This window comes from Schistocerca cancellata, chromosome 3 (genome assembly GCF_023864275.1).
Source record: "Schistocerca cancellata isolate TAMUIC-IGC-003103 chromosome 3, iqSchCanc2.1, whole genome shotgun sequence".
NCBI classification, from domain to species: domain Eukaryota; kingdom Metazoa; phylum Arthropoda; class Insecta; order Orthoptera; family Acrididae; genus Schistocerca; species Schistocerca cancellata.
In genome coordinates, this window is record NC_064628.1 from 518,986,505 (window position 1) to 519,001,249 (window position 14,745).

At 40.5% G+C, this 14,745-nt stretch overlaps 1 protein-coding gene across 1 annotated transcript in view; it reads right to left on the minus strand.

Moving 5' to 3' along the window:
* Positions 1–6,344: 6,344 nt before the first annotated feature.
* LOC126175331 (GTP-binding protein Di-Ras1) overlaps positions 6,345–14,745 on the minus strand; it is a 1,524,693-nt gene continuing 1,516,292 nt past the window's right edge. Inside the window, exon 8 of the mRNA XM_049922048.1 lies at positions 6,345–6,726. Coding sequence (XP_049778005.1) covers positions 6,345–6,726 — 382 coding nt within the window. The remainder of the gene's footprint in view (positions 6,727–14,745) is intronic.

Sequence of the window (14,745 nt, forward strand, 5' to 3'; positions counted from 1 at the left end):
TGCTCAGGAAATCATACAATTATCTCAAAATATCTTCAGATATGACGTTCTCATAAAAAAACGATGACCAACAAATGAAGCACCCAACATGTGATTTACTGGATGTCCCCTGTGGGAAATTTCAAAGCGTCTTTGCTCAAGGATTTGGTACCAGAGAAACATTCTGAACATAAACACAGTAGAGTAACTGGGACAGGTATGCAAATAACGTATGAGCTGAAACTAATATACCCAAAAATTACTTTTCTTAATGTGTCATAATTAAAAAGATGATCGTGTTACTGACTGACAGTGTCGTTAAGAACTATAACAAAGGTTAATTTCATACTAAACTGTCAACTTTGGTTGTGTAACATGAATAAAAAATAAAAAAATAAAATCACAGTGCTCTCTTTTGGTCGAAAATACTTCTAACTACTTGTTATCACATACTTTAGCTCTTAAACATTTAGACAAATACAGCAATAAGCATCATACATGGTGGTCCAACAAGAAAAGTACAATAATTACCACTATTCCCATTCACTGACATCAGCAGTGGTCAATCAATAGTAGTCAATGGCTTTATCACAAGATTGAAAAAGTCGAGAAGGATTCGTGGAATGGCCGTTCATATAAGAAGTAACTAACTGTTTCAAAAAATACAATAGCCACACAAGTCAGTTAAGCATATGAAACAGGTGACTGACTTTTTTCTTGGGCAGGGTTATCGGTTTGGGGTGTTGGGTGATGAGGTGGATGGAGAGACGGGAAATATGTGGAAGGGAAAGCAATAAATTTCCATGTTATTTAGGAAGTTTAAGAATATTAAACTGCTTGGCAAGTGCTTTACAAAAGGTATCATGGAGCTTTGAGTCTGTGATCCTGAAATTATTAGCCCAGACTTTCGGCTAAATACGATCTTAAAATTTCTGTGACTATATAATCAACCTAAATAGTTCGTGACAGTGTTAAATTTGATCCCACAACAGAGAAGGTGAGAAATTACCACTGGACATGTAAGTTCTGTGACGAAAATAGCCCTTGAGTCTGCCGTCATCTGATAAGATACAAGATCCTCTGTAAAAATGAATAAGAAGATGAGCAGCTCGTTTAATTATGGACTTAAAGAAGCCATTTCCACTTCTCGGAAAATTTTATGGCCTATGGCTGCCTCTTTTCTTTTGTGCACTCCATTCAGCTTTGTAGATGTGACAATATGCAACAATTCGAATTTATTGGAGTCACAGAACGTTGTGATTTCTTCCACCTCCAAGACCCACATTATATTTTTAATACTAATAATATTTTTTCGTCTTTTGAAAACAGTTGTAGTAATAGTAATCGTTTACGCGGAGCAACGATATGAATAAATGTATGGTAGTAGACTGAAATTTTTCGGCCTTAAATTGGTTTAAGTCCTTTCTGCCACTGTTTCTAGTTTTGATTTTAGGCAATCAGTTCACTCTACTTTATTTATTTATTCGAAACATAGCTAGTTTTTTGTGATGAATCAATTGCTTTCATTTGATTGTACGTCTGACTTACGGATAAAGTCGGGGTGGTTACTCTATCATTAGTCCACAAGGTCAATAAGATAGTAAATGGCAATTCACTGCAAAAATCGGATGTACAATCAGCTGAAAATGAATTTGTAAGACATATTACCTAATTAAGTTTTGAATTAATAAAACGTAAAACAAAATGAAAATTGGTAGCAGGTTCCTAAAACCAAACTGAAATGATATTCATACTCCATATTGGAAAAAAATCATGTAAGTGGTGTTCTACATATATGCACTTCTAATTTACTCAAATATTGTTTCTTTAAGTTGCATTTTGTCTTCTAATTGTGACGTTTGCTACTTTTTACATTTTTGTGGGGCAAAAGCCGTATCTGTAGCTGGAAATACAACCCAAACGAACGAGCGGAGGAGCGATCAGGTGTCGTTATTAAATATTAATGTAAACTGACCAATATATACGGTAGCACAAAATAATAAGTGCTCTAGTTGTCCAATTTAAAAGCTAGGTGTGACGCTAGACATGTGATCGGTTGACATTTTTAGGTAAACAACGTATCAGCGTCATCACTAAAATCTCGTAAAAGAACAGTGCATTAACAATCACAGGGATACATTCCAGCCATTCTACATTTACATACGGGTTTATGTGAAAACTGGTAATTACCACGTAGAAATACACCCCAAAGTGTGCATATACTATTTCAAAAAAGAACTGACAACATGAAACAGAAAAGCTTTTCTTAATTTTGTGTGTTATTTCCATCCATTACAGGCGTTTCTCACGAAACGTCAAACTCCGGTTCTTCTCCTATTGTTAGGAACAGTGCATGAGTAAAGTGGAGCTTATGAGATTGTTTGGAAATTTCTGGGTCATGTCAACGTTGGAATTCCTAAAGGATAATAACGAAAAGTAATATCTAAAGGAACGACTAATTGAAAAAGGTAATGAGGAAGGAGGATCTAAGCCTTAAATCCGCTAGGAGTATTTTGGAAAAGTACACCGCATATGTTAGAGAAACTGAAAACGGTAATAACGACTCACTCTAGAGTATTGCTGCAATGTTTAGAGTCTTCTGAAGCAAGTGCGACAACGTTGCAAGGAGTTCAAATGCGCTCTGCTCTGATCGTAAGAGGTCGATAGAGGAACAAAGTCTAATTTCAGGACTGTCAAGAACTTCTGATAGAAATAAATCTTTATTAACTATCTATTGCTATCATCTGTCCATCGTCAGGTATCATGGAATGTACGGCAACATTCTCACTGTGGAGTCAAACAAAATAAAATGTTTTTTGTGCTACTGCCGTCAGTAGTAATATTCAGTATACAATTAACTGTAAATCCCGTTGCTGAGTTCATATTGAGGGTAAATCTCACTCTTGTGTCCATATATTTTTTTAAAAAATAAATGTATTTTATGACAGGTTCCGCCTTGAGCATATACATTTTTCTTCTTTTTACCCATACAAGTTTCGCTGAAATTTCACTATCAGTAGTGGAATTTTTATTCTCCTTCTATTAAAAAGCAGGAAAATCACTCTTCACTGTCTGCGCCTACAGAAATTTCAGTTTTGAAGAAAAGTATCACAAGTGGATAATATTCTACAATAAGTTCTCTATGACTGCAGATGACAAACTATGAACGAGAGACATGTGTAAAGCAAAATAGGGAAAATCGCAAAAATTGCAGCACATGATAAAAAGGCACACATAAAAAACAATTGTCTGTTTCCATATCTGTGAATACTTTCCTTACAAACTGAAATTTCTGTGTGTACAGATAGTAAACAGTAACTTCCCTGTTGTTCAATAGGAAGAAGGGAAAAAACCGCTGACCATGTGGTAACTTCAGCGAAACATGCCTTCCTAAAAAGACGAAAAAATTGCGTTAGCTCAAAACAAATTTTTATTGCATTGCTATAGTCCATCCTTCTGTGTGGGGTGCATTCTGTGTAGTGACAAAGGTTATGACGCAGATTAATTAACTGCAGCAATACATTTTATTGTACAATGTATTTTAATGTTGAAGTATATAGCCCACGTGGAAGTGTGACAGAGGTGCTCGGGGAGGTTATATGGTAATATTTGCAAAACAGGCGATGTTATCCTCACGAAACCATGGTTGGTAAATTTAGACTAGCTGTATGCACCCATCGCAAATATCGTATAGGGATAGTAGGCGTAAGACCTCGTCGTAAAAGTCATCGTGATCTTCTCGGTATCGTCTGGAAGCGAAAAAGGTGGCTCAAGTAAACTGAGTGTCCAAAAATGACGGGAAGGATTGTCCAATTTGGTGATTTGCCATGTACGACACCCGAAAGTTGCGGTTAGCTGCGGCGTATGGCCCTAGTCTCAACGCGATATCTGAACAGTTTGTTAGAGGCAGGTGTGTAGTGAAGCAGCTATGTCTTGAGTCAACCGACTTCGAATATGGCTTGGTAGCCTGTGCTAGATGCACGGGCCTCGGCATATCTGAGCTTGGATAAGAATTTTAGTTTCCGTGTTGGACAATGTCTAGGATAGATGTTCAGTATAACAGACACGACAAACCGCAACCATATCCTGTGTTACTTTACAATGCACTCAAGTTTCGACCAGCCAGTGATTATCTTCAGACTGTCAGTAGATAAAAAAAGATGCAAAAAATCATTGTAGAATCCATACACCATCCAGTGATGAAGAAGAATAAAATCGCTGATTATGGAAGGATAAAAAGGCTAAAAAAATTCAAATATCTAGGTGAAATAATGCGAACTAATGCTTCTGACAAAGAAGCGAGAATAAGGAAAAAGGAAGTGGGTTCTGAACTAACAAAAAACTTGAGTAACAAGAAATCCTTATGCGTAGATGCAAAACGTCGGTACTACAACACTGCCATTTGACCGGAACGCCTTTATGCTTCAGAATGCCTCTCGTTAAATACAGCCTAGTTACGTGAAACAGAAAAGAAGGAGATCAAAACAGTCAGAAAAATGTCGGGACCGAAATATGACAATGGGAAATGGAAATTAAGAAGAAACAACGAAGTTTGTGAATGAATAGGAGAAATATTGGACACAAAGAGGAAGAGAAGACCTATTGACGCCTGAAAAGGCTAGGTGAGAATTGAATAACAAAAAGAATTTGTAACTTTTTTGACAGAAACCCAAAACATCAATAACGTAGATCAGAGAAGTTAAAGCAACCTGTGAGCAATGGAAGTAACGGAGTAACAAATAGGAAATAAGAGAAAAATTCAGAGCAAAAACAAAAATTTCAAGAGCTTCCAGGACAAAACAAAGAAAAATACAGACACAATATGGACAGAAGAATGAAGGAAACAACACAGGCAGAGATTGAGAAACTACACGAAAGAAAGAAAGAGGAAAAGAAAGAAGTAAAACTACGTATTTTAATTTTGCTGTCCTATTTATTTATGTACTCGTAGTGATACAACTTACACGATGAGCTCGTTTCGGCGTTTTGCCATTATCAAATGTATCTGTGAAGATGATATAATAGGAAATAGTAATTTACACTGGTACAGAAATATACCCAGAAAACATCCTCAACATAAAACAGATTTGAAATATAAAAAATACCTCGAAAATTTTATAGACATTAAAATCACGGGTAAATCATCGCGATAAACACAAACCAATAGAACATTTATCATTTACGTAAAAACACAAAAATACTATATCTGAAAAATTAAACATAATCACTGACTTTCCAGGAAATAGAAATTCCATTGTAAACATACAGCCGAGCTAAGCCGAAGCTGACAAAATAGTCGTCAAAGATAAGTGTACAATATCACGCAAATAAAAAGAAAATATGTAAATAACGTGATTACGTCATAAGAAAAAGACAACCAACATGTGCACCACGTCATACCAGCAAAGACGTAAGTACAGGTTGCCATATTTAGACATAGACTAACGCAGACGTAAGGAACACTGATATGCCTACCAAACGATGTTCACAGGTGCACTTGATAATGGCAAAACGGGGAAGCAAGATCGTTGCGTAACTTACTCACTACCAGCAAATAAATAAATAAATACGGCAAGAAAAACTTGTGCATAAAATGTCGTCACGAAAGCTAAGGAACCACTGGAAAGGCAAGGGTGCAATACAAAAGAAAGAAGCAAGTTATTCCACGTTGTCCTCAGTAGCTCAAACGAGTAAAAAAAGAAAAAAAATAGCGTGCGTCTTTAAGTGAAATTCTATTTTTCTCTCATCATTTCATCCATACCTACTCGACAGATTTTATGGATGGTTCTTTGTGTCCTCTTTATATCTACTGAGAGTTTGGAGATAAATACTGGCCGGTCGAAACCGGTTGTAGCATTTGAAATGTTCTTGTGATTGTGTCGCAAAAATATACAAACAAAATAAAGGTAGATAATGAATCAGTAGCTTAATCTCCGTAGTAAGTATGTAAGGATTTGATGAACGGACGTCCACAGCAACACAAGTGGCGATTGACGGTCTGCTGCAAGTCAGCTCATCACGGACTCGAATTTGGGGCACTAGCAACGGATTTTTACCAGGTCTGCACTGAGACAATTGCACCGTACAGGGTTCAGCAGCCGACGACTGAACATCACCATCCAGTACCTTCGTGTAGTATTTATAAGTAGGGCCTGATCACTCGTTCACTTGTTCGATTTAGGACGTTGATCAAAGACTCCGAGGTGTGCAGGGCATCGCTGTAGCGAAGAAAACAGCAAGTAGTTGTGGAAGAGATCACAGCTCGAGCGACAGTACAGGTTTTACAGACGGTAAAGGCAGTCACAGCCGTGAGAAGATTCGCGTAGAAATGGAAATGGCACCTTGGCGAGAGAGAAGGTGTGCGCCTAAGAGACGTTGCAGTCGTCGGCGCCGTGCGCGTCGCGCATCTGCTGCTTGGCCTTGCGGCTGGAACGCCGGATGAGGCTGCGGCTGCGCGGCTTGGCGCGCGCGCCCCCCGGCTCGAGGGACGCCGCCCCCGCCGCCCCCCCGCTGGCCGGGCCCGCCGCCTCCGCGCTGGAGGAGCAGGGCGGCGGCGCCGTGGTGGCCGGGCTGCCGCCGCGCCTGTGCGCCGCCTTGCTGGCGCTCACGTACGCGCTGGAGCGCCGCTTCAGGCCGCTCGTCACCTCGTCGCCGCTCACCGGCAGGATGCGCGACAGCGTCAGCAGCGTGCGGAACACGTCGCGCACGTTGTAGTCGTCCCGCGCCGAGCACTCCAGCACCTTGGCCCTGCAACAGCCGCCGCGTCCCACAGTGTGCATTTTTAAAACGATCTCTCCACAGAACGAGCTAACTTACAATTCACAAATTACACTGAAGCGCCAAAGAAACAGGTATAGGTATGCCTATTCAAGAACAGAGATATGTACACAGGCAGAACACAGCGCTGCGGTCGGCAACGCCTATACAGGGTGGTCCATTGACAGTGACCAGGCCAAATATCTCACGAAATAAGCATCAAACGATAAAACTACAAGGAACGAAACTCGTCTAGTTATGGTTGGCCCGCTAGATGGCGCTGCCATAGGTCAAACGGATATCAACTCCTTTTTTAAAACAGGAACCCCCATTTTTTATTACATATTCGTGTAGTACGTAAAGAAATATGAATGTTTTAGTTGGACCACTGTTTTCGCTTTGTGATAGATGGCGCTGTGGTAGTCACAAACATATGGCTCACAATATTAGACGAACAGTTGGTAACAGGTAAGTTTTTCAAAATTAAAGCACAGAACGTAGGTACGTTTCAACATTGTATTTCGGTTCTGATATATGTAACTTTGTGAACTTATCGTTTCTGAGAACGCTTGCTGTTACAGCGTGATCACCTGTAAATACCACATTAATGCAATAAATGCTCAAAACAATGTCTGTCAACCTCAATGCATTTGGCAATACGTGTAACGACATTCCTCTCAATAGCGAGTAGTTCGCCTTCCGTAATGTTCGCACATGCATTGACAATGCGCTGACGGATGTTGTCAGGCGTTGTCGGTGGATCATGATAGCAAATATCCTTCAACTCCCCCCCCCCCCAAAAAAAATAAAAAAATCCGGAGACGTCAGATCCGGTGAACGGACCATGGTATGGTGTTTCGACGACCAATCCACCTGTCATGATTCAATACCGCTTCAACCGCACGCGAGCTATGTGCCGGACATCCATCATGTTGGAAGTACATCATCATTCTGTCATGCAGTGAAACATCTTGTAGCAACATCGGTGGAACATTACGTAGGAAATCAGCATACATTGCACCATTTAGATTGTCGTCGATAAAATGGGGGCCAATTATCCTTCCTCCCATAATGCCACACCATACATTAACCCGCCAAGGCCGCTGATGTTCCACTTATCGCAGCCATCGTGGATTTTCCGTTGCCCAATAGTGCATATTACACCGGTTTACGTTACCGCTGTTGGGGAACGACGCTTCGTCGCTAAATAGAACGCGTGTAAAAAATCTGTCATCGTCCCGTAATTTCTCTTGTGCCCAGTGGCAGAGCTGTACACGACGTTCAGAGTCGTCTCCAAGCAATTCCTGGTGCATAGATATATGGTATGGGTGCAGTCGATGTTGATGTAGCATTCTGAACACCAACGTTTTTGAGATTCCCGATTCTCGCGCAGTTTGTCTGCTACTGATGCAGCTAAAACACCTACTTGGGCATCATTATTTGTTGCAGGTTGTGGTTGACGTTTCACATGTGGCTGAACACTTCCTGTTTCCTTAAATAACGTAACTATCCGGCGAACGGTCCGGACGCTTGAATGATGTCGTCCAGGATACCGAGCAGCATACATAGCACACGCCCGTTGGGCGTTCTTTGTAGTTTTTTCGTTTGACGCTTATTTCTTGAGATATTAGGCCCGGTCACAATCAGTGGACCACCCTGCATAAGACAAGTGTCTGTCGCAGTTGGTAGATCGGTTACTGCTGCTACAACGGTAGGATATCAAGAATTAAGTGAGTTTGAACGTGGTGTTATAGTCGGTGCACGATCGATGGGATGCAGCATCTCCGAAGTAGCGATGTAGTGAGGATTTTACTGTACGACCATTTCACAGTCAATATAAGGAATCCAGTAAAACATCAAATCTCCGCCATCGCTGCGGCCGGAGAAAGATCCTGCAAGAACGGGACCAACGACACTGAAAATCATTCAACGTGACAGAAGTGCAACCCTTCATTGCTGGGCCATCAACAAGTATCAGTGGGCTTTCGGAGCCGAATGCCCACTCGTCTACCCTTGATGACTGCACGACAAAAAGCTTTACGTCTCGCCTGGGCCCGTCAACACCGACATTGGACTCTTGATGACTGGAAACATGTTGCCTGGTCGGACGAGTCTTGTCTGAATTGAATCGAGCGGATGGACTTATACAGGTATGGAGACAACCTCATGAATCCATAAACCCAAAATGTCAGTAGGGGACTGTTGAAGCTGTTGGAGGGTCTGTAGTGGTGTGGGGAGTGTGCAGTTGGAGTGATGAGGGATCCTTGATACGTCTACATACGAATATGACAGGTGACACGTACGTAAGTATCGTGTCTGATCACCTCCATCCATTAATGTTCACTGTGCAATTGTAGCAGGACAATGCGACACCCACACGTCCAGCATTGCTACATGGTGGTTCCAGGAACACTCTTCTAAGTTTAAACGCTTCGGCTGGCCACCAAACTCCACACACAAGAACATTATTTAGCATATCTAGGAAGCCTTGCAACGTGCTGTTCTGAAGAGATCTCCACCCCCTCGTACTCTTGCGGATTTATGGACAGCCCTGCAGCATTCATGGTGTCAGTTCCTTTCAGCACTACTTCAGTCGAGTCTATGCCACGTCGTGTTGCGGCACTTCTGAGTTCTCGCGGGGTCCCTACACGATACGAGGCGGATGCATCCATTTCTTTTGCTCTTCATTGTAAATGACAAAAAATGCCATTCCGTACTTTGTGAGACCTATCAAAGTCATTTGACTGTACAGTCCACAGCGTTCTTCTAGACAAGTTCAAATAATATAGTACAAGAGATCTTGTTGATAACTGGGTTTATCCTCTCTAACCAAAACAATGCAGAGTGTTGCATCAAAAAACTTACAAGGACATGGTCCAATCCGACACGTGAAAAACGCCATGAAATTTTTTAGGCATTAAGAATACGCCGGACGCACTGCGAGTATTTCTTAAAAAAATATTGAAAGTTGACAAATTCGTAGCTGACCTCGCGGCTGGAAAAATGTACACCCTACCTGAGCAATAGCGGGCTGCACATGTGCAACAAGGCAGGCACATATCCTTGGCCGACGGCGCGTCGGTAAACAGATAACACGACACAGCACGATCATAATTTGGAAAGGAGATTTCAGTTTCTATTGATAGTTTCTGTGAAACACTTTTCCGTAGTTTCTGTTCGCTCAAGTTAGCAACTGGTTTAACACCCATAACAATTGAAAGTTGCTGTAGTGGTATCGTAAGTGTTAACCATAGAGATAAAACTGAAAACGCTTAATGTTAACCAGTGTGCAAACTTTTTATTTGTAAAATCGGACAGTGAGCTATATAAATTGAAAAGACTTTACACAAAATAATAGGAAAACAATGGTATCTGAAAGATTTACCACAGAGCCGCTCGTGAGAGGCATTGTACTGTTACCGATAGAGATCTGCGAGACTAGGCTCACTGAATTGTGAGATCAGCATTGAAACTTCCTGGCAGATTAAAACTGTGTGCCGGACCGAGACTCGAACTCGGGACCTTTGCCTTTCGCGGGCAAGTGCTCTACAATCTGAGCTACCCAAGCACGACTGACGCCCCGTCCTCACAGCTACTGGCAGAAGTAAAGCTATGAGTCGTGCTTGGGTAGCTCAGATGGTAGAGCACTTGCACGCGAAAGGCAAAGGTCCCGAGTTCGAGTCTCGGTCCGGCACACAGTTTTAATCTGCCAGGAAGTTTCATATCAGCGCCCACTCCGCTGCAGAGTGAAAATCTCATTCTCAGATAATATTGCTCATTTCAAGACTTCTTCGACCTGATTAAGCAGATTCAAGGAATAATACAGTATGGAAAGTCTCACAACTACACACTTTACTTACAGTAAATGTGTAGAACTGACGCCGTTAATTCGTAGCCGAGGTGAAGACGAAGCTTCCTGTTATCCCAAAATCTGCTGTGTTTAACGCCGATCAGTAACGTTTCGTGAAAGAACTACGAGCAAGCTACACTTCACCATTTCGAGATGGAAAAAAGACAGAATCGGTTGTGCAACCGATTAATGCTATGACGCATTTGTATACAGCAATGCTACAGATAAGTATGAGTGGATTACTGTTTCAACAACTTTCTATCTGTCTACAAGGACCTCACGGAAAATTAGGACCAAAAATAAAAAGAGGACTATTTAGTGGCAGAAATCTTATATCCGATGTATCAACATCTGGAAAGACATGAATGAATATTTTTAACATTTCATTCGAAACGGTTTTTAACCCATTGTACAATTAATTCATTGCTTTTGTTGGGCTACTGGCCTGGCTGTTTGATTCAAATGGCTCTGAGCACAATGGGGCTTAACTGCTGAGGTCATCAGTCCCCTACAACTTAGAACTACTTAAACCTAACTAACCTAAGGACATCACACACATCCATGCCCGAGGCAGGATTCGAACCTGCGACCGTAGCGGTCGCGCGGTTCCAGACTGTAGCGCCTAGAACCGCTCGGCCACTCCGTCCGGCTGCTATTGGCTTGGACATAACGTCAAGAGGAAGACGAAGAGAAGACTTTTGATATAATTTAGATTCCATCCGCAACAACTAATGCGTGACAGTCTCTCGATTAAGGATATTTTCGACTGTAGAAAGTATTTTTGTGAAAACTGTTGATCAATACAATTTTTGATATCTCCATGTCATTTCCAGTTTATCAGCGGAACAACATTCTTAAATTTCTGTCATCTGTGCACTATTAGTTTGCATCATGTCCTTAGCATTTCCTTAAGTATGCCTGGTATGCAGCACAACAATGAGAGCAAGACCAGCACCGTTTCTTACTCCACCGCAATTCTGTCTACATAAAACGAGTAACTACTTTGAAGTGCCTGAATGCATGAATTTTTCTTTCGTTATGTGTTCCTGATGTAAGGTAAATGTTTGTTTTCGTTAATCAAATGACAGCTCGCTTTATTGTAACGACTATTGGGAATAAGCAAGAAACTGTTTCATTGTTAGTAAACTACGCATTATTCAAAATTTATCATAGATCTGTACTACAGCAATTGATGTTAAAAGGGGGATGTGTAAGAAATATTACATTTCATAAGATTACAGTCCCAATTGATGGAAGTCATTTGCAATGTAACATTAAATGTGGTTTTGATTTGTTTTCCTCTGCTAGTTACCTTTGTAAGAATTACATCTGCAACAGTTTATCTGCTGCTATGAACTGCCTCTTACTGAAAAAATTAGTGATACATGACATTTTTATGTGGTTTAGGCGCTCTGTATTCGTGTGTCACTCTAGATATTTGCGCTACACGGTGCTACACTCTCTTATGACGCCATGTTGCCCTCTAGGCAAGAAGGACTGTAAAAACTGCTGTCATAAGCAATTCCTCGAGCAGCGAAAACGGAAAACTTCAACAATTTAAAAAAAAAATACTTGCGGCGCGCTTTAGCAGCTACATTTTTACAGTGCATTTCTCTCGTTGTATCCTTCGCGCATAAAACAAGCAGGGTGAGTTTCGACAAGTCGGACTGGAGCATTCCCTGTTCCTCTGTTCAGGTGTTGTACACAGTGAGAAAGCGTCTTCAGCATAGTAAATAATCACTTCAGGTGGAGATATAAGTAGGTGGATGGGGCCAGGTGGAGCGATAGGTGAATTTATATAACTGAAGTACCTCATAATAATGGTTATGGAAGTACCTGATACAGGTTTCTTACTGTAACATGTGACACATGCAATTGCATATACGCAATTTGAGTTTATTTTAATATACAATACATGCCTCGTACGATGTGGGTGATATATTTATTTCTCAATTCATTGATATATTTTCATTTCTTCAGTTTGTAATAAATAAAAGTGTTTCTACTGAGTGGCAGTAAAGCGTACTATGCATTATTTTTAGATCATAGGTTATGAATTATTCAAGTTCTTATCTCACCTGAGGTTATCATAACGTTAACATTCATTATACAGTGTACAGCTTGCTGATAACGTAGTAATTGCTTCAAATAGAAAAATTTTATTTAAAGAACTGTTCAAAATTTATGAATCGCTAAAACCACATTCAGTTTAAAATTTGCCCCTATGACTAACTGTTTGTTTTGGGCTTAACAACTTATCTGAAAGCACTTATTCTCCGTTACAAATATTCTACTTTTTCCCAAAACTTAGGAACTTATCATAATTATCGTGTTCTACAACGTCTGAATTTTAAAGCCTTTTCCAGAACCCAGTATTACTGGTGATTATATAGTGGCATGATGGTTGCTTACAACACGCGAACGCTTTTCGTACAGTTTATCTCTACACATTTCTTTTCTCATAGGGTCCTCACTGTATGCTTAATAATTCGTAACATCAAACTACGCTACCATTTTTTCGGATTGCAAGTTGTTATTACAAAAGCTGTTATTAACATCACGAAAAGCACGCTGTATCAATACATCTAGTGGTCAGCATTTACATACAAATACATCAAAAACAGTTTGTCTGAAATGTTACTTTTAAAAAGGTCAGTCTGTAATATAAATATTGGTTTACTGACAGAATAAAAACTCTTGCATCTTTAATTTTCTACAGTATCGTGTAAATAATTTACAAAATGATCTTGAGATGGATTCATTTGAATTTGACACACCAGAGGGCATAGCTATCTAATATTGTTCAGGCTTTAATTTCCAGGTGGACAATATACTTTGATAATAAATATATGTATTTTAGATGTCTGCTATAGTTTTATTGATGAGATCATGGTTTTATTAACATATATTTCTAAAAAACACAATTCTATTGGTACGTAATCAATTCGAAAGTGCTTGCAATTCCATTCAACAGCCTAGTCCATATTTTCGTGCACTATGTTTTTATGGCAATATATTTTTAATTCTATATTTTATTTAATATAAATCTCTGTACAACTTATTGTCTTCTTCTGCACAAATAAGTACTCTCTAGCGCAAATGTATTGAATAAAGAGAGCGCTGATGACGTCCACCACAAACATGGAGCTTAGCTGCGTAGGTTTTCGTAAGGAGCTGGCTCAGTTTGAATCTGACCTGCTAGTTGGTATGCCATTCACTATAAATACCTATATTTGAAGTTTTATTTTGTGCATGATTAAATGAGCCCACTGAACTTAGTCTCGGTATGTATTTTACCTTGTAAAACTCCATGCTCTCTATTGTAAGTTGACGCACATGTTTGTGCATTGATCATTTTGGTTTGACATCGTGTGTTTTTATTTTATTTTAGCAGTGAAGATGATCACCCTGTCACTGAAACAGATATACAGTAATAAAAAAAGGTTTCAAATTCATGCGACCATTGTTGGGGTTTTCCTTGTTTGCAATACCAAATAGGAGTAACAGAGGTTATTGAACGTATACAGAAAAGGGCAGCACGAATGGCCACAGATTTGTTTGATCTGTGGGAGAGTGTCACTAAGATGCGGAAGAAACTGAACTGGAAGACTCTTGTAGGTAGACGTAAACTATCCAGAGAAAGTCGGCTAACAAAGTTCGGAGAACCGGCTTTAAAAGATTACTCTAGGAATATACTACAGCCCCCTACGTATAGCTGACGTAAGGATCGTGAGGACAAGATTAGAATAATTAGAGCCCCGAGCGTGAATGGACTGGGAATGAATCCTAATAACTTGTAGAATGGGACGTACTCTCTGCCATGCACTTCACGGAGGTTTGCGGAATATAGATGTGGATGTAGACATGGTGGGTGACATGAATACAGCTTTAACGTTACAACAGATGCGCAAAGTTTGCACCATCAGATGCCGCGGATGCCTGATACTGAAACGAGCGAGGTGGCGCAGTGGTTGTCACTGGATTCGCATTCGGGAGGACGACGGTTCAGTCCCACGTCCGGCCATCCTAATTTAGGTTTTCCATGATTTCCCTAAATCGCTCCAGGCAACCCGGGATGGTTCCTTTCAAAGGGCACGGCCCACTTCCTTCCCCGTCCTTCTTTAATCCGATGAGACCGATGACCTCGCTGTCTGGTCTCC